General features: G+C 40.5%; 1 protein-coding gene across 1 annotated transcript in view; it reads right to left on the reverse strand.

Moving 5' to 3' along the window:
• gtf2e2 (general transcription factor IIE, polypeptide 2, beta) overlaps positions 1-19,171 on the reverse strand; it is a 72,253-nt gene that overhangs the window by 41,899 nt on the left and 11,183 nt on the right. Inside the window, exon 2 of the mRNA XM_043674022.1 lies at positions 14,618-14,779. Within this exon, the coding sequence (XP_043529957.1) occupies positions 14,618-14,777 (160 nt within the window). The 5' untranslated portion in view covers positions 14,778-14,779. The remainder of the gene's footprint in view (positions 1-14,617; positions 14,780-19,171) is intronic.

Here is a 19,171-nt window from a genome sequence, read left to right on the forward strand (position 1 = left end):
CTCCCTAGGACCTTACCATTAAGTGTATAAGTCCTGCTAAGATTTGCTTTCCCAAAATGCAGCACCTCGCATTTATCTGAATTAAACTCCATCTGCCACTTCTCACCCATCTGGTCAAGATCCTGTTGTAATCTGAGGTAACCTTCTGCGCTGTCCTCTTCACCTTCCAATTTCGGTGTCATCTGCAAATTTACTAACTTTACCTCTTATGCTCACATCCAAATCATTTATGTAAATGACAAAACATAGAGGATCCAGCACCAATCCTTATGGCACTCCACTGGTCACAGGCCTCCAGTCTGAAAAGCAACCCTCCACCACCACCCTCTGTCTTCTACCTTTGAGCTAGTTCTGTATACAAATGGCTAGTTCTCCATATATTCCATGAGATCTAACCTTGCTAATCTGTCTCCCATGGGGAACCTTGTCGAATGCCTTACTGAAGTCCATGTAGATCACATCTACCACTCTGGCTTCATCAATTCTCTTTGTTACTTCTTGAAAAAACTCAATCATGTTTGTGAGACATGATTTCCCACGCACAAAGCCATGTTGACTATCCCTGCCAAATAGTATACTTCTGTTCCAACATCTTACAGACTTATGGAGGTGACTGTGAGTATAAGTAGTAGAGTTTATATGGAGGGACAGTTTAAGGCAAGTTAGAAGAGTGAACCAGGAGGACAGAGCATTGAGCATTAAATACGAGAATAGCAAATGGGACTAGATTAATTTAGGATATTTGGTCAGTATAGATGAGGTGGACCAAAGTGTCTGTTTCTGTGCTGTACAACTCCATGATTCTTTGACTAACAGTAAACAAGATGAATTAGGAAAGGGAGGGTAGACAAAACAGAGTGCAGTTAGTCCAAGTTTAAACAGGTCAGGGGCTCTTGATTAAAATTTAAAACTATAAAACATAGGTATGAAGTTAGCCTGGCGCAGTGCTTTTTTACAGCAGTAAGATCGTGCTATTTTCTGGCTCTGTAGATTAAGGTGCCAAGATGGCCTTTAATAGAGAAACGTACTCTTCCTGTTGGATATGGGAGATTAGGGAGAGCTTCCAATGTACTGATGATCAACATGGAATCATAGAATCCCTACAGTGCGGAAGCAAGCCATTCGGCCCATTGAGTCCACACCGACCCTCCGAAGAGTAACCCACCCAAAGCCATTCCCCTATCCGATTATCCTAGAATGACCTCTGACTAGTGCACCTAACTTACACATCCCTGAATTTAGCATGGCCAATTCGCCTAACCTGCACATCTTTGGATGTCTGCAGTAAGTGTGTTTGAGTTGCGAATCCTCTCAGATCGCATGGATTGGTTGGAGTGGCAGCGAGGCAATGAGGAATTTCCAGGACTAGGAGTGGGATGGATGGCAGTTATCAGAGGGGGGTGGGGGGAACCCACAGATACAGTCAAATAAATGGGTTACCTCCAGGAAACGTAGGTGAGGGAGAGGTGTGTTGCCTTCCTGGTGCCAAGATCAAGGATATTTCACAGAAAGTGCAGAATATTCTAAAAAGGGGAGTGGGACCAGCAGGAGGTCATTGTACACATCGGAAGGAAAGAAAGATGAGATTCTGAAGGGAGAATATAAGAAGTTAGGCTGGAATTTAAAAAGGAGGTCCTCAAGGGTGGTAATATCTGGATTACTCCTAGTGCTACAAGCTAGTGAGGGTAGGAATAGGAGGATACAGCAGACAAATTTGTGGCTGAGGAGCTGGTGCAGGTGAGAAGGGTTCACATTTTTGGATCATTGGAATCTCTTCTGGGGTAGTGACCTGTATAAGTAGGATAGATTGCACCTGAATTGGAAGGGGACTCCAGGATTGAACGCAGGAAGATAGTGAGGAAAGAGATCAGTGGTGCAGTTTGGAAAAGTCAAACAGTCAGGGCAGACAGGAACAAAGCAGAGAACACAGTAGGACTGATGAAATAAACTGCATTTGTTTCAATGCAAGTGGCCTAACTAGGAAGGTAAATGAACTTGGGGCATGGCTAGGAACATGGGACTGAGATATCATACCAATTATAGGAATGAGGCTCAGGGATGGACAAGACCGACAGCTTAATGTTCCAAATGCTATAGGAAGGGTAGAAAGGGTGGCAAGAAAGGAGGGCGGGTGGGTATTGTTGTTATGGGATAATGTTATGACTATACTTAGGGAGGATTTTCCTGGGAATACATTCAGTGAAATTATTTGCATGGAACTGAGAAATAAGAAAGGGATGATCACCTTATTGGGATCGTATTATAGACCCCAAAAGCCAGCAGGAAATTGAGAAGCAAATTTGTAAAGAGATCTCAGTTATCTGTAAGAATAATAAGGTGGTAATGGTAGGGGATTTTTACTTTGGGACTGCCAAAGTGTTAAGGGTTTAGTGGAGAGAAATCTGTTTAAGTGTGTAAAAGAAAATTTTCTGATTCAATATGTGGATGTACCTAGTACAGAAGATGCAAAACTTACCTACTCTTGGGAAATAAGGTAGGGCAGGTGACTGAGGTGATGAAAAAGGATAGAACAGATCTAAAAGCTCTAAATTGGAGGAAAACCAATTTTGATGGTATTAAGCAAGACCTTTCAAAAGTTGATTTGGAGCAGATGTTCACAGGTAAAGGGACGGCTGGAAAATGGGAAGCCTTCAAAAATGAGATAACGAGAGTCCAGAGACAGTACATTTCTGTTAGGGTGAAAGAAAAGGCTTCTAGGTGTAGGAAATACTGGATGACTAGAGAAATTGAGGCTTTTGTTAAGAAAAAGAAGGAAGCATATGTCAGATATAGACAGGAAAGAGCGAGTGAATCCTTAGGTGAGTATAAAGGCAGTAGGAGTATACTTTAGAGGGAAATCAGGAGGGCAAAAAGGGGTCATGAGATAGCTTTGGCAAATAGAGTTAAGGAGAATACAAAGGGTTTTTACAAATACATTCAGGACAAAAGGGTAACTAGGGTCCCTCAAAGATCAGCAAGGCGGCCTGTGTGTGGAGCCACAGGAGATGGGTGATAGACTAAACGAGTATTTTGCATCAATGTTTACTGTGGAAAAGGACATGGAAGTTATAGAATGTAGGGAAATAAATGTTGACATCTTGAAAAATGTCCATATTACAGAGGAGGAAGTGCGGATAAATCCCCAGGACCTGATCAGGTGTACCCTCGAGCTCTGTGGGAAGCTAGGGAAGTGATTGTTGTGCCTCTTGCTTAGATATTTGTATCATCGATTGTCACACATGAGGTGTCAGAATACTGGAGGTTGGCTACCGTGGTGCCACTGTTTAAGAAAGGTGGTGAGGAAAAGCCAGGAAACTATAGACCGGTGAGCCTAACACTGGTGGTAGGCAAGTTTTTGGAGGGAATCCTGAGGGACAGGATTTACATGTATTTGGATCAGCAAGGATTGATTAGGGATAGTCACCATGGTTTTGTGCGTGGGAAATCATGTCTCATGAACTTGAACGAGTTTATTGAGGAAGTAACAAAGAGAACTGATGAGAGCAAAGCAGTGGACATGATCTGTATGGACTTCAGTAAGACATTCAACAAGGTTTGATATGATTAACAAGGTTAGATCACATGGAATACAGGGAGAATTAGCCATTTGGATACAGAACTGGCTCATAGATAGAAGACAGAATACAGATGGTGATAGTAGAGGGTTACTTTTCGGACTGGAGGCCTGTGACCAGTGGTGTGTCACATGGATCAGTGCTGAGTCCAATGCTTTTCATCATCTGTAATAAAATGATTTGGATGTGAACATAGGAGGTTTTGTTAGCTAAGTTTGCAGATGACACCAAAATTGGAGCTGTAGTGGACAGTGAAGAAGGTTACTTCAGAGTACAACAGGATCTTGATCAGATTGGCCAATGGGCCAATGAGTGGATAAATGTGAGGTGCTGCATTTTGGAAAGGCAAATCAGGGTAGGACTTATACTTAATGATAAGGTCCTGGGGAGTGTTGCTGAACAGAGACACCTTGGAGTGCAGATTCATAGTTCCTTGAAAGTGGAGTCACAGATGGATATGATAGTGAAGAAGGCCATTTAGTATTCTTTTATTGGTCAGAGCATTGAGTATAGGAGTTGGGAGGTTATGTTGTGGCTGTACAAAACATTCGTTAGGCCACTTTTGGAATATTGTGTTGCAATTCTGGTCTTCCGCCTATCGGAAGGATGTTGTGAAACTTGAAAGGGTTCAAAAAAGATTTACAAAAATGTTGCCAGGGTTGGAGGATTTAGCTTTAAGGAGAGGCTGTGTAGGCTGGGGCTGTTTTCCCTGGAGCATCAGAGGCCGAGGGGTGACCTCATAGAAGTATAAAATCATAAGGGGCACGGATAAGGCAAAAAGACAAGGTATTTTCTGTGGGGTGGGGAAGTCCAGAACTAGGTATAGATTTAGGGCGAGTGGGGAAAGATATAAAATGGATCTAAGAGGCAACCTTTTCATGCAAAAGGTGGTGCATGTGTGGAATGGGCTGCTAGAGGATGTGGTGGAGGCTAGTACAATTACAACATTTAAAAGGCATCTGGATGGGTATACGAATAGGAATTATTTAGAGGGATATGGGCCAAGTGCTGGCAAATGGGACTAGATTACTTTAGGATATCTGGTCAGCATGGACGAGTTAGATGGAAGGGTCTGTTTCCGTGCTGTACATCTCTGTGACTTATGCAATAGAACTGATAGGAAAGAAAGAATCATAGATTGCAAATGCTAAAGAAAGCTGTAGCACCCAGGAAACCAAGGTTTTCCCGGAGTCATCACAAAACCTAAAAGGCTTTATAACAATTACACAGTATTCCCCACACGGCCGGGTAGGCCACCCAAAGTAATAAATCAATGATGGACAATAATAAACTTACCATGGAGTTACAAAAGATGGACAATGATTAAAGCATGCTGGGAAAGAGAACCCAGCTTTGACTAAAGTGACTGTGCTAATCCACATGCTGCAGAATCCAGACAGACTGCAGCTGCCCACCGATGGTTTGCAAACAAACTTGATAGCTACAGACCCTGCAATACACACTTGAAGTTGGACTTGAATGGGACAATGGAATGTCGCCCTCTGGACAATAGGAGCAGTGAGTCATTCGCTCGACACTAAGGCGCCTAGCACCCTTATTTGGAGGAGGTTACTCCTCCCAGCACCTACCATGATGGACACCCAAGGGCCACCCTGCCATCGATATGCCAACACCTGGTTGGGTCTGATTGATTAGGGTAATTGAACTTGATCAATCCATTGGCAGATCCTCAAGACCTCCCAAATAGGTGCGAAGACTCGGAAGAATAACAGTCACGACAAAACCCCACTCAGTGCGGTAACTCAAGAATAACCACTGAAAGAAGACCATCAGGAGAAGACGACGACATCACCATGTGAAGCCCAGCCAAATTCTAGTGTGGCAGTATACGATCATACAAAGTTAGGTTAAAGCACAAGATAGTTTGTAGTATTTATTGTTATTTTATAGTATAATTAACATTAGAATAATAAAGTGTGTTCAATAAATGAATATTATTGTCTATAAGGACTCAGTTCTTTTGCTGAATATAAGAATTTAAACACACTGTGTGGCAGGTACAACACCCAATTTACCTGATTTTCAGATCCACATTGATAGAAATTATGGACTAGGTATCAGTATTTAGTAATTATGATTTATTACTAAGACTCTAGCTCCAGGTAAACAGTTATAAACTCAAGGTATATTACACTACAAATTAAATTCTAATCCCCTTCTAAACTCTCCTTTGCACACAGGCAAACAGACATGGAAAGAATAGGTCTAAAGAATAATCACAGACTTTAAGCATTAACTCTGCTTTCTTCCCAGTGATGCTGTCAGTTCGGCTGTATTTTGCTCGCAATTGCTGTTTTTGTTTCAGATCTATAGCATCCACAGTTCTTTATTGTGGAAAAGAATTGATTATGGGCAAAGGAAAGCTGAAAAACAAATCAGTAGTTCCTATTCACAGATTGCAGGGATGATCCCTATGACTCTCATGCTGATCAGAACATTGATTTATAGTCACCTTTCTCCAGGCCCACAAGGTGGCTGGTTCACTCAAAAGTCTCTGACTGATCAGTTAAAAGTAGAGAGTGGGGTTCTGGAAAAGCACAGCAGGTCACGCAGCATCTGAGGAGCAGAAAAATCGACGTTTTGGGCAAGAGCCCTTCATCAGGAATGAGGCTTGTGAGCAGAGGGGGTGGAGAGATAAATGGGCCGGGGGTAGGGCCGGGGGAAGATAGCTGAGAGTGCGATAAGTAGACGGAGGTGGGGGTAATGATGATAAGTCAGAGAGGAGGGTGGAGTGGATAAGTGGGAAGGAAGATGGACAGGCAGGACAGGTCACGAGGGCAATGCAAAGTTGGAAGGTTGGAAGAGGGATACGGCTGGGGGAGGGGAAATGAAGAAACTGGTGTAATCCACATTGATGCTGTTGTTGGAGGGATCTGCAGTCCTCACTTTCTCCTATTTGATCAGTTAAAAGTAACAGCTTACAACAACTAGAGGAAATATAAACTGATTTTCTTCAGACTTAAAATTGGCTTTGACTGCAAAGAACAGTGAGACAGCTCCTGTGTTGGTGATCAAAAGACTTGTCTGTCTTGTTCCCAATCACAAGGTGTTCAGTTACCTGAGAACCAATCCCACGCTTGTTGGGAATGGTTTTCTATTTTGAGGCTTTCTGTAAAATCGAAAACTTCTGCACATAGATCTTCCAAAACCTTAGTTAGGATGCGGGTCATTGGGTCCAGGGATTAGTTGCTACTTAGTCCCTTATTACAGTAGTATATGGAATAATATAGTATTGATTTCTTTAAAAAGGCCCTCAATCACTCTGGGCCCTTGGTTTCTTGTTGTTTCTGGAATGTCTTTTTGATACAATATTTTTGATGCTTCCGTATTCCCTATTATAACTTCACCTCTGCTTCTTCTGGGCTAACACTTGCTTTCAACATTATCTTATATAAAATTCACTTATAATCTGTTTTGGGGTCTCTTGCTAATCCATTGTTATATTTTCTTCTCTTTTCTGCTTAATTTCTTCTTACTCCTTTGCGGAATTCTACACTCATCCCAATCCATAGCATCCTCCTCTTTCTGGCAAAATCAAAAATCTGGCTGGCCCATTCTTACATGCTTTCATACAGTTTCCCAATCTACTTGGCCTAGCTCAACCCTCCTACCTGCGCAGTTTGCTTTAGTTGTGCAAGATCTTAACTTGGATTTTAGGAAATAATTTTGACTATAATTGGTTATTACATTTCAATCTATCCTGTGTTTCCTTATTGGAAGGCTATTAATTACCACTTTCACATTGCATAGAGCTAGATACACATCGAGAGCTCCCTCGTTTGTTCTTCACCACTGATCTAGAAACTTATAGTCATTTCATGAACTTATTTTGCACAAGGTTAGTATAAAAAGTATTGGCTTTTCACATCTCTACGATCTACATGAAGATGAAAATCTTCAATGATTACTACATTACCCTTATTACATATGGCTCTAATGATCTGATTTATAACTACATTATATATAAGACCTCTAATATAAGTATAAACTCCTACCAATATTTTCTATCCTTACACAAGGACAGAAACATTAGTGTTTCCATAGACTTTCACATTCCATACATGCATATATATGAAAATAATTTTTAAAAAATTGACAAGGCTGTTAAAAAAGATTTGGTTTTTATAGAGGCATAGAGTCTAAAAAGAATTCAGGTACGGTGGTGTGTCCAATTTTGGAGCTCAGGTTGAAGAATAGCAAGGCGTGAATAACTGTGCAAAGATTCACAAGACTGGATTTGACAGCTTGGAAGAAGGGTCACAAGGGTTGGTAATTAAAAAGGGACAGATTTATTATAATTGAAGGATGAGTTTTTTTTTAAACTCGCATATTAAGATGATCTAAAAATGTGGTAAAAACAAATGCAAATCAATAACTTTCAAAAAGAATTGGATAAATAAATTGCTTAAAAATAACAAAAAAAAATTGGAGGACCATGAAGATACTCAGCAAGATCCTATATTTGGTTCAGATTATTTGCCTAATGCTGTGCAACCTGCTTTAAGCTGCTTTAGTCCAGGCCATTTTATACAATGCAAACTTGAAATAAAGCAGATCAACTGAGAACCCTGGAGTGGGTCAGTTCTAGTGTGAAGCAGAGTGGCATTCTAATAGCATAAGTTTAAAAAAAAATGAGGGGGCTAAACTTTGAACAAAACAGAATAGAATGACTGCTGCAGAGCAACTCAGGAGAGATCCAGAGATAAAATAAAGCACAGAATGTTAGAAATATTAACTAAATCTAGCAGCAAATATGGAAACAGAAACAGGTCTAGCATGACAGGTCAGTGATCATTTGTTGGACGTTTGACAGTTTCCAGCATTTGCAGTACGTTGATCCTGATAATATATAATACTGAGTAATGACAATATTACCTTGAGTCAAGATAATAGATTTAAAAAAAAAAAATGATCAAAATAATATAGCAACAGTAAAACAGGAGTTGGCAGAACTGAAATGATTTTTAATTTATCAGCACTTGAAAGGGTGCAGAAAACATTTACAAGGATGTTGCCAGGATTGGAGGATTTGAGCTTTTGGGAGAGGATGAATAGGCTGGGGCTGTTTTCCCTAGAGCATTGGGAGGCTGAGGGGTGATCTTATTGAGGTTTATAAAATCATGAGGTGCATGGATAGGGTAAAGAGACAATATCTTTTCTCTGGGGTGGAGGAGTCCAGAACTAGAGGACATAGATTTAGGGTGAGGAGGGAAAATATATAAAAGCGCAACGTTTTCATGCAAAGCATGATGTGTGTATGGAATGAGCTGCCAGAGGAAGTGGTAGAGAATTTAAAAGGTATCTGGATAGGTATATGAATAGGAAGGATTTAGAGGGATACGGGTCAAGTGCTGGAAAATGGGACTAGATTAGGCTAGGATATCTGGTCGGCATGGACGAGTTGGACTGAAGGGTCTGTTTCTGTTGTACATCTCTATACCTCTATGACTCTAATATTGTTCATCAAGAGAGCAGTTAAATATAAAAGTAATATGAAAAGCATTGATAAAAACTAGAGCAGAAATTTTAAGTTAGTAGACCTAAAAGGATAAAAATACCAAACTGATTAGAAAGTTCGCATTCAACATTAAAACTGTTTCAGTTCGTACTACCCAGAGTTCGTGTGACTCAACAGCTCCCAGGTTCGAGGCTCACTCCATTTATTGTTGATCATGGAATTAATGGTAGGGCCCTGGGTAGTGTTGTATAACAGAGACTTTAGGGGGTCAGGTACAAAATTCTTTGAAATTTGCATCACAGATTGGCAGAAGTTAAAAAGGCATTTAGCACGTTTGCCTTCACTGCTCAGAACTTTGACTACAGGAGTTGGGACCTCGTGTTTAAGTTGTACAGGACGTTGGTGAGGCCTCTCCTGGAGTACTCTGTGCAGTACTGGTCACCCTATTAAAAGAAGGATATTATTACATTTGAGAAGATTCAGAAAAGATTTACCAGGATGCTGTCTGGAATGGAGGGTTTGAAATATAAAAATAGACTGGAAAGGCTGGGATCTTTCTCACTTGAGGTGACCTTATAGAGCTTATGAAATTATGAGGGGCACCCTATGGTGGAGGAGTTTAAAACTAGGGGGCATCTTTCTTCTTTAAAATATATGAAAAATATATGAAATATATGAATATTTTAAAATATATGAAAAGGATGAGGGGGCAACTTTTTTTTAAAAACAGATACATTGGCTCGTGTATGAAATGAACTGCCAGACGTGGTGAATGCTGTACAGGTACAATGTTTAAAAGACATTTGGATAAGTTCATGGATAGGAATGTTTGGAGGGATATGGGTCAAGTGCAGGCAGGTGGGACTAGTTTAGTTTGAGAAATAATTGGTGTGGATTGGATGGATCAAGGGTCTGTTTCCATGCTGTATGACTCTGACTATGGAAGAAGGATTCATAACATGATTCAAGCAGATTGATAATCAGCCTGAGAAAGTGAAGACTGCAGATGCTGGAGATCAGAATCGAGAGTGTGGTGCTGGAAAAGGACAGCAGGTCAGGCAGCATCCAAGGAGCAGGAATCTTCCTAATGCCCGAAACGTTGATTCTCCCACTCCTTGGATGCTGCCTGACCTGCTGTGTTTTTCCTGCACCACAATCTCTACTGATAATCAGTAGGTTACTATTTTCAACACTTACTCAAAAGGGTGAGAAATAAAAATGTTCATGAAGATACTACACAAACAAGAGAAATAAATAAATGCTACATAAGGTACAACACGTCTAATAGATGATGCACACTGCTTTCATGGTATGCCACCAGTAGAGAGCATGACTGTTTAAAGATGAGTAGCTGAGGTGTGAGTAGCTTTGTTTTGAAAGATGTCAAGCTTCTCACATGTTGTTTGCATGTCGCTAGAAAACAGACTTAGAGGAATCAGGGAATTAGTTACCTGTCTATATATCCATAGTATCAACATACTCCAACCAGTTAAGTTTCTAGCCAATGGTAACTCCAGAAAGTTGATAGAATTATAGAATCGTTATAGCACAGAAGCAGACCATTCCGTAAGTCAAGTTGGTGTCAGCTATCTGCAAGAACAATTTCTAATCCCACTTCTCAACCCTGTCCTGCAGCCCGACAAATATTTTTCCTTTCAAATATTTATCTAACTTTGAAAAGTACTGATTGAATCTGCATTTATCATCCTTTCAGGTATTCAGATCTTTACTATACAATGCTGTAAAAACTGTATCTTTTTATTTTTTCTGTATTTTTGGCTATGGACTAGTATCCAGTTATCCGTAACAAAAGCCTTCTGCTTGCCTACAACTTTAATTTTTTCTCAGCTTGGGACTGGAAACAAGATAGTGAGAAGCCTTCAGCTCAGGAGTTCTCAGTCTTCTATAGTAGAAGTCACTTTAAGTCTGAAGAAAACTAGTTTATTTTTCCCTCAACAGTTGCTGTAAGCTGTAATCACTTTGAGACCTTTTAGAAGTGTGAATAAACGACCTGAATTCTACTGCAAAGTGAAAGTATCCAGAGAAGGAAGACCAAGAAGCGTATCCTATGAAGAGACCACTGAACTGCTTTCCTGGTTTTCGCTCCATTGAAAAAACCCATTTTTTCCCCAGTCTGTGTGTACAAGGAAGAGTTTATAATGGGTTAATGTTTTAACTAACAGAATTATAAGCAAACGCTTCATACTAGCTTACTTGTAGCTAGAGTCTACTTATTTGTAATAAATAGTAAGTCCTGTTAAGTACAGAAACCTGGTCCATGTTTTCTGTCAAACTGGGTCTACAAGTCAGGGGGAAATTCTGTATATTTTAAAACCTTTAACTTTTGTGATGACTCCAGCAATAGCGGGCTTGATTTCTAGTGCACCACCCCAGTGAGGCTTAACAATGTGTAAAAAACATTTTCTTTCAAAATTGGTGTTGATTCTTTTGCCACACATCTATGTCATCTTGGTGGAGGATTCAGTAATGGCAATTTAGTGAAATGTCAAGGGGAAATGGTTAGATTATCTGTCTTTGGAGAAGATCCATTATGAGGTACTGGTGTGGCATGAATATTACTGACCATTTCTCAGGCTAAACCTGAACATTGTCTAGACTCTCCTGTATCCTTATAGTTGCTGCTTCATTATCTAAGAGTCTACGGTGCTGGAGGCAGAATATTGGCATGGTTAGTGAATTGGCTAATAGGCAGGAAAGAACGAATGGATTCTGTAACCAGTGGGCTTCATGGGATCTGTGCTGCAACCGCAAATATTTGCAATATTTATGCCTTGGAGGAAGGAAGCAAACGTATTGTCGCCAAATTTGCAAATTATATAAAAATAGGTGGAAAGACATGTTGCGAGAAGGATCCAAACAGTTTACAGAGAGATATCAGTTGGCAAATGGAGTGCAAGATGGGAAAGTTGTTCATTTTGGAAGGGACAACAAAAGAACAGAGTATTATTTAAATGGAGAAAAACTGCAGAAAGCTGCAACACAGATCTTTCATGGCCTTGGGAATGAAATAAGAAAGGTCGCATACAGGTGCTGCAAGTAATCAGGGCAGTAAATGGATTGTTGGCCCCTATTTCAAGCAGTTTGGAGTATAAAATTAGTTTTACTTCAACTGTACAAGGTGAGACCACATCTGGAGTAATGTGAGCAGCTTGGTCCCATAAGGAAAGATATTATTTCACTGGAGGCAGTTCAGAAAACATTCACTAGGATGATCCCTTGTATGAGAGGGGGGGGGGGGGGGGAGGGGGGGTTTGCTGTATGAGCAAAAATTCAACAGGTTGGAATGGTCATCACTAGAATTTTAGAGGCAATCTCATTGAAACATATAGGATTCTTAAGGGGCTTGACAGGGTAACGGCTGAGAGGATGTTAGGGCCAGAGGGTATAGTTTCAGATGCTAGGCATACAAGACAAAATAGAATCTCTGATTGAATGAACAATGTGTGGAATCTGTTTGCTGGAGCTAAGAAACAGCTGGACTTATTTATAGGCTGCCAAATATTGGTAGTGTGGACAATGGTATTAATCACAAGATTACAGAAGCATGTTGCTTGGGCAATGCATTTATCATGGGTGACTTCGATCAGTATACAGACTTGGTAAACCAATTGACCATTAAAGCATGGAGGACATGTTTCTGGAGTGTGTTTGCATGGTTGTGTGTTAACATAGAACATAACAGAGCAGTATAGGTCCTCTGACCCTCGATGCTGCACTGACCTATAAAATCAATCTGAAGCCCATCTAACCTATAACATCCCATTCTCATCCTTATGCCAACCCAATGACTATTGGCAAAGTATACTACTGTTGCAGACAATGCGTTCCATGCCTCTACTGCTCTCGGAATAAAGAAACTACCTCTGACATCTGCCCTATATCTATCACCCCTCAATTTAAAGTCATATCCCTTCATGCTGGCCATCACTATCTGAGGAAAAATGCTCTCACTGTCTAAATTATCAAACCTTCTGATTATCTGAAGGACCCAACTAGGAGCTATACTAACTTAGATCTACTATTATGGAATCAAAAAGGGCTACTTAACAATCTTCTTGTAAAAGAACATTTAGGGATGAGTTCTAATAAGTTCTAATTTTACATTGTTTGAAAGAGAGATAGTTAATTCTGAAGAGTTTAAATTTGAATATGAGAACATATGAAGGCATAAGACACAAATTGATGGATTGGGATAATACATTAAAAGTCAAGATTGTCAAATTGAAAAGGCAAAGGAGCAACCACTACAGTAACTAAGACCAAAAATTATACGTGATCTATCATGCCAAGTTTCATTCATTGATCTGACTTATCATCAGCTGGGAGCCCAACAATATAAAATAGCCAAATACTGAATACTGCCTGCATCTGAAGTTCATGCATCTCAATTTTATTTGGTATTTGCAACTGTGAAAGTACTATGCTCTTTGAATGTTCAGTTCCCAATCCTGGTCACGATGCAGCCATGTTTCTGTAATTGCAATTAGATCGTGGCCATGTATTTCTCTTTATGTCTTTAGATTGTCTACCTTATTTCAAATGCGGTGTGCAATCAGGCAGAGTGCCCCAACTTTGTCTTTCAGACATCATTCTGCTTTTAAAAGTGCACTAATGCCTAGCTTTGTTTCTCTTATCTTCTAGTCTCTCTCGCATTTTGTTAAATTTCTTTTATCAACATTACTCTCTTCCAATTTGGGTTACCCATAAGGTTCAGGGATGTGTAGGTTAGGTAGGTTAGTCAGAGGTAAATATAGGGTAATAGGGTAGGGGAATGGGTCTGGGTAGGTTACTCTTCGGAAGGTCGGTGTGAACTTGTTGGGCCGAAAGGCCTTTTTCCACACTGTAGAGATTCTATGATTATGAAGTTAGTTTAAACACTGCCCAACAGCATTATCGAAACTAGATGCAAGGATATCTGTCCCACTTCTATTAAGGTATAACCCATTCAGCTTGTACAGGTCCCACGCCCCAGAACTGGTACCAATTCCTCAGAAATCTGATGCCCTGTCTCTTATGCCAGTTCTCCAGCCACATATTGAATCAATCAAGCAGCTACTCTATAACGTACGTGGTTATAGTAAAACAGTTATAGGATTGCATGAAGGCATGCATTGTGATTATGATTTGAAATTGAATAGCAAGGCAGGCTTGATTCCTATGTTCCTATTCTTGACCCTGGCACCAAGGAGGCAACACCATCCTGGAGTCACGTTTAATGCCATAAAAACTGGTTTGAGCCAGAAACTATGGAATCCTCTATAATTATTGCCAGACCTTTCCTCTTCCTCCTCCCCTGTTGAGTTGCCATGGTGCAATGGGCTTGGCTCTGGTTGCACTCTCAAGGATCCATTGCCCTCATCAGTTTCCAAAGTGGAAGCCCAACTGGCAAACAAAAGTGATAATGTCTTGTATACAAGACACATGTCTTCTTACACAGAGTACTCTTAATTATAAACCATATTCACCAAATTTTTAAAAGCTACAGGTAACATACCCACCACAGTTTTAAAATAAATATATACTTGTACATAAGTCCATTTACCTGAACTTTGTTTTGAGGAATTTCCCTGATCTGGCTTTAGTTTCTTCTTTTTAGAACTAGATGAACTAGAAGAGGAAGAGACTTTTCGTTTCTCAATAGCAGGAGTAGAAAGAGCACGCTTCTTAAACAGTTCCCTTTCTTTCAACAATGCTGGATCCATATCTAGGATAGAAGGAATTAATTACAGTTCATTTTAAAATGTGATAAAACAGAAAACCCAATAGGGCTTTTCAATTTGAGTATCCCCTACTATTGGCTTTTAACTGCTAGCTTAGCTACTGGATAAGTAAGTTCACTTCCTAATTTGCAATCTCAATTACAGTTTAGGGACAAGGTCATGATCCTCTTTCCCACAACTGATATCGAGCCAACTACTGCATGCTATTAACTATCTCAGAGATTTCTTCACACCACCATTTTCAATGCTCTGCCAACAGCATCAATTCAGTTATTTTAAAGAATTTGTTCATGGACTGTGGGTATCACTGTTTCGGTAAGGATTTATTACTCACCCCTAATTGCTCAGAGGGTAGTTCAGAGTCAATCACACTGCTGTAGATCTGGAGACACATGTAGGCCAGACCAAGATTCATTCCTTAAAAGGGCAGTGACAATAATTCTATTGGTTTTAAAATAGTGTTGGAAAAAGATAGACCACATCGAAAAGTTGAAGTTCTAAATTGGAGAAAGGCCAATTTTTGGTATTAGGCAAGAACTTTCAAAAGCTGATTGGGCACAGATGTTCACAGGTAAAGGGACGGCTGGAAAATGGGAACCCTTCAGAAATGAGATAACGAGAGTCCAGAGAAAGTATATTCCTCTTAGGGTAGGTACAGAGAATGCTGGATGACTAAAGAAATTGAGGGTTTGGTTAAGAAAAAGGAAGCATACGTCAGGTGTAGACAGGATAGATTGAGTAAATCCTTAGAAGAGTATAAAGGCAGTAGGAGTATACTTAATGGAGAAATCAAGAGGGCAGAAAGGGGTCATGAGATAGCTTTGGTAAATAGAGTTAACGAGAATCCAAAGGGTTTTTACAAATACATTAAGGACAAAAGGGTAACTAGGGAGAGAATAGGGCCCCTCAAAAGATCAGCAAGGCGGCCTTTGTGTGGAGCTGCAGGAGATGGGGGAAGATATTAAACGAGTATTTTATACCAGTGTTTACTGTGGAAAAGAACATGGAAGATATAGAATGTAGGGAAATAAATGGTGACATCTTGCAAAATGTCCATATTATAGAGGAGAAAGTGCTGTACATCTTGAAATGCTTAAAAGTGAATAAATCACCAGGACAATCATCAGGTGTACCCTAGAGCTCTGTGGGAAGCTAGAGAGGTGATTGCTGGGCCTCTTGCTTAGATATTTGTATCATAGAGAGCCACAGGTGAGGCGTTAGAAGACTGAAGGTTGGCTAACATGGTGCCACTGTTTTAAAAAAGGTGGTAAGGAAAAGCCAGGGAACTATAGACCAGTGAGCCTGACGTTGGTGGTGGGCAAGTTGTTGGAGGGAATCCTGAGGGACAGGATGTACATGTATTTGGAAAGGCAAGAACTGATTAGGGATAGTCAACATGGCTTTGTGCATGGGAAATCATGTCTCACAAACTTGATTGAGCTTTTTGAAGAAGTAACAAAGAGCATTGATGAGGGCAGAACGGTAGATGTGATCTACATGGACTTCTGTAAGGCATTTGACAAGGTTCCTCACGGCAGACTGATTAGCAAGGTTAGATTTCATGGAATACAGGGAGAACTACCCATGTGGATACAGAACTGGCTCGAAGGTAGAAGACAGAGGGTGGTGGCGGACGGTTGTTTTTCAGATTGGAGGCCTGTGACCAGTGGAGTGCCACAAGGATCAGTGCTGGATACACTATTTTTCATCATTTGGATATCAGCATAAGAGGTATAGTTAGTACGTTTGCAGATGACACCAAAATTTGATGTGTAGTGAACAGCGAAGGTTACCTCAGATTACCACGTGATTTTGATCAGATGGGCCAATGGGCTGAGAAGTGGGAGATGGAGTTTAATTTAGATAAATGTGAAGTGCTGCATTTTCGGAAAGCAAATCTTAGCAGGACTTATACACTTAGTGGTAAGGTCCTAGGGACTGTTGCTGAACAAAGAGACCTTGGAGTGCAGATTTATAGATCCTTGAAAGTGGAGTTGCAGATAGATAGGATAGTGAAGGTGGCATTTGGTATGCGTTCCTTTATTGGTCAGAGTGTTGAGTACAGGAGTTGGGAGGTCATGTTGCGGCTGTACAGGACATTGGTTAGGCCACTGTTGGAATATTGCGTGCAATTCTGGTCTCCTTCTTATCGGATGTTGTGTCATTTGAAAGGGTTCAGAAAAGATTTACAAGGATGTTGCCAGGTTTGGAGGATTTGAGCTATAGGGAGAAGTTTAATGGGCTAAGGTTGTTTTCCCTGGAGCATTGGAGGCTGATGGGCGGCCTTATAGAGGTTTACAAAATCATGATGAGCATCAATAGGGTAAATAGACAAGGTCTTTTCCCTGGGGTGGGGGACTCCATATTTAACATCGTTCAACTTTGCTCGTGCCTCACCTAATCGGATGCTGAAACATTCATTCATGCTTCTGTTAGTTCTAGACTTCAAACTCGCTCCTAGCTGGTTTCCCACATTCTATCCATTGTAGTGCATCATATCTTCACAGTTTAGTAAGAGCAATGGTTCAGCTGTGGAGTGCAACAGAGTCAAGTCCACAGTGTAGCAATGCTACCCCTTTAACAACGTTGTGCTGTTCTTGGGGTTTTTTCCAAGAGGGGTCAGAAAGGCAGAGGTTTCAATATGTCTGGAAATATCTACTTGAAAAGGCTACTTTTTTAAAAAAAAATACATGTACAATGAAAGGGGAGTGACCAGTGTTCCTAATTCAGGGTTTTTGTCTGGCTTGGTTTGGTTTTAGCAAGCAGTCTGTTTGAAGCTGATGGTCAAAGAAAACTGCTGGGGAAAAAGGTTCCCTGATTCAACAGAGGTTTTCGGTCTGACTGTCTCTGACATCTCTCTCCTTTAAAAACTTGGGTTTGAATTTATCTTTTTGCTAAGGGGTACGTTTATGGGATTTTGCAGGAAATCAAAACAGCTCTTTAAGTTGCATTTTCGTGCTGGTTGGGTTAACAAATAGTTACATTATTCTAATTTTGGTTTTCTTTTGTTTGTGGGTAAATAAATTCTGTTTTGTTTAAAACAGAGTGGTTTGACTAGCTACATCGCTCCTGGGATATTCACCTTGCATCTACTTAAAACAACTGGAAAATTTAGGTTTTGGGCTACCATGAGGGGATTGAGGGGGTCTGGCTGGTCCATAACAACAGCACTATGGGTATTTTGGGGGGCGCGAATGAAAAAGAGAAAGGAGGAAGAGGACTGATATGTGTTTCAAACTGGAAAATTGATAGTGAATAAGGATCTAATAGCTAGGGTAATAAACAGCATTTCTGCAACCAGCGATGTGATTCCTGGACAGTATGATGTCTAGGAGAAAGTGAGGACTGCAGATACTGGAGTACCAGAGTTGAAAAATGTGGTGCTGGAAAAACACAGCAGGCCAGGCAGCATCCGAGGAGGAGAATCGACGTTTCGGGCATAAGCCCTTCTTCAGGAATGATGTCTGCCTATTATTGGGGTCTAGAATGTCACTGAGTGGAAGGAAGAAGAACTTACATCACGGTGCACATTGGAATCAATTACACGGGGAGAGCAAGGAATAATGTCTTGCAAGCAGATTCTAAGGAGCCAGCAAAGAGATTAACAAGCAGGAGCTTAAATGAATTGAATTGAATTGAATCAGCTTTATTGTCACAAGGCAGTATTTTCCAGAATCCTTCTGGTGCCACGTGCTACTGAACATACAATTAGTAACATACAGTGAATTAGTGCATGGCTGGAGAGATCCAAAGAAAATGGGATGCTCTTCAGAGGGCTGGCATAGAATCAATAGACCAAATTGCCTCAATCTGCACTATAGGGATTCTATGATTTAGCTTTCAAGAAAAGAAACAAGATGCACAAAGGATTAGGTGAAATAGAAATCTCCAGAAGACTTAGTTAAGTATTAAATGTTGTTAGACTATAGAAGAACGCAAATGGGTTTAAATTAGGTGGATGTGTAATGCATCAAGTGTGGTAAATATGGTGATAAGTTGCAGGTGCAAATTCTTCCATGGTAACAATGGAAATCTGACTCAAAAGGGCAACGTTGCATACTAAATACTACTGTATACAAGGTGTACGAAAAGATAGGGAAAGTAGGAAAAGCAGGAGTGGCAGAATGATTAAGGAGACCAAAAAATGATCAGAGAGTTTGGAAACATTAGAGATAGAACATAGAAGAATACAGCGCAGTACAGGCCCTTCGGCCCTCGATGTTGCGCCGATCCAAGCCCACCTAACCTACACTAGCCCACTATCCTCCATATGCCTATCCAATGCCCGCTTAAATGCCCATAATGAGGGAGAGTCCACCCTGCTACTGGCAGGGCATTCCATGAACTCACGACTCGCTGAATAAAGAACCTACCCC

Source organism: Chiloscyllium plagiosum, chromosome 32 (genome assembly GCF_004010195.1).
Source record: "Chiloscyllium plagiosum isolate BGI_BamShark_2017 chromosome 32, ASM401019v2, whole genome shotgun sequence".
Classification (NCBI taxonomy): Eukaryota; Metazoa; Chordata; class Chondrichthyes; order Orectolobiformes; family Hemiscylliidae; genus Chiloscyllium; species Chiloscyllium plagiosum.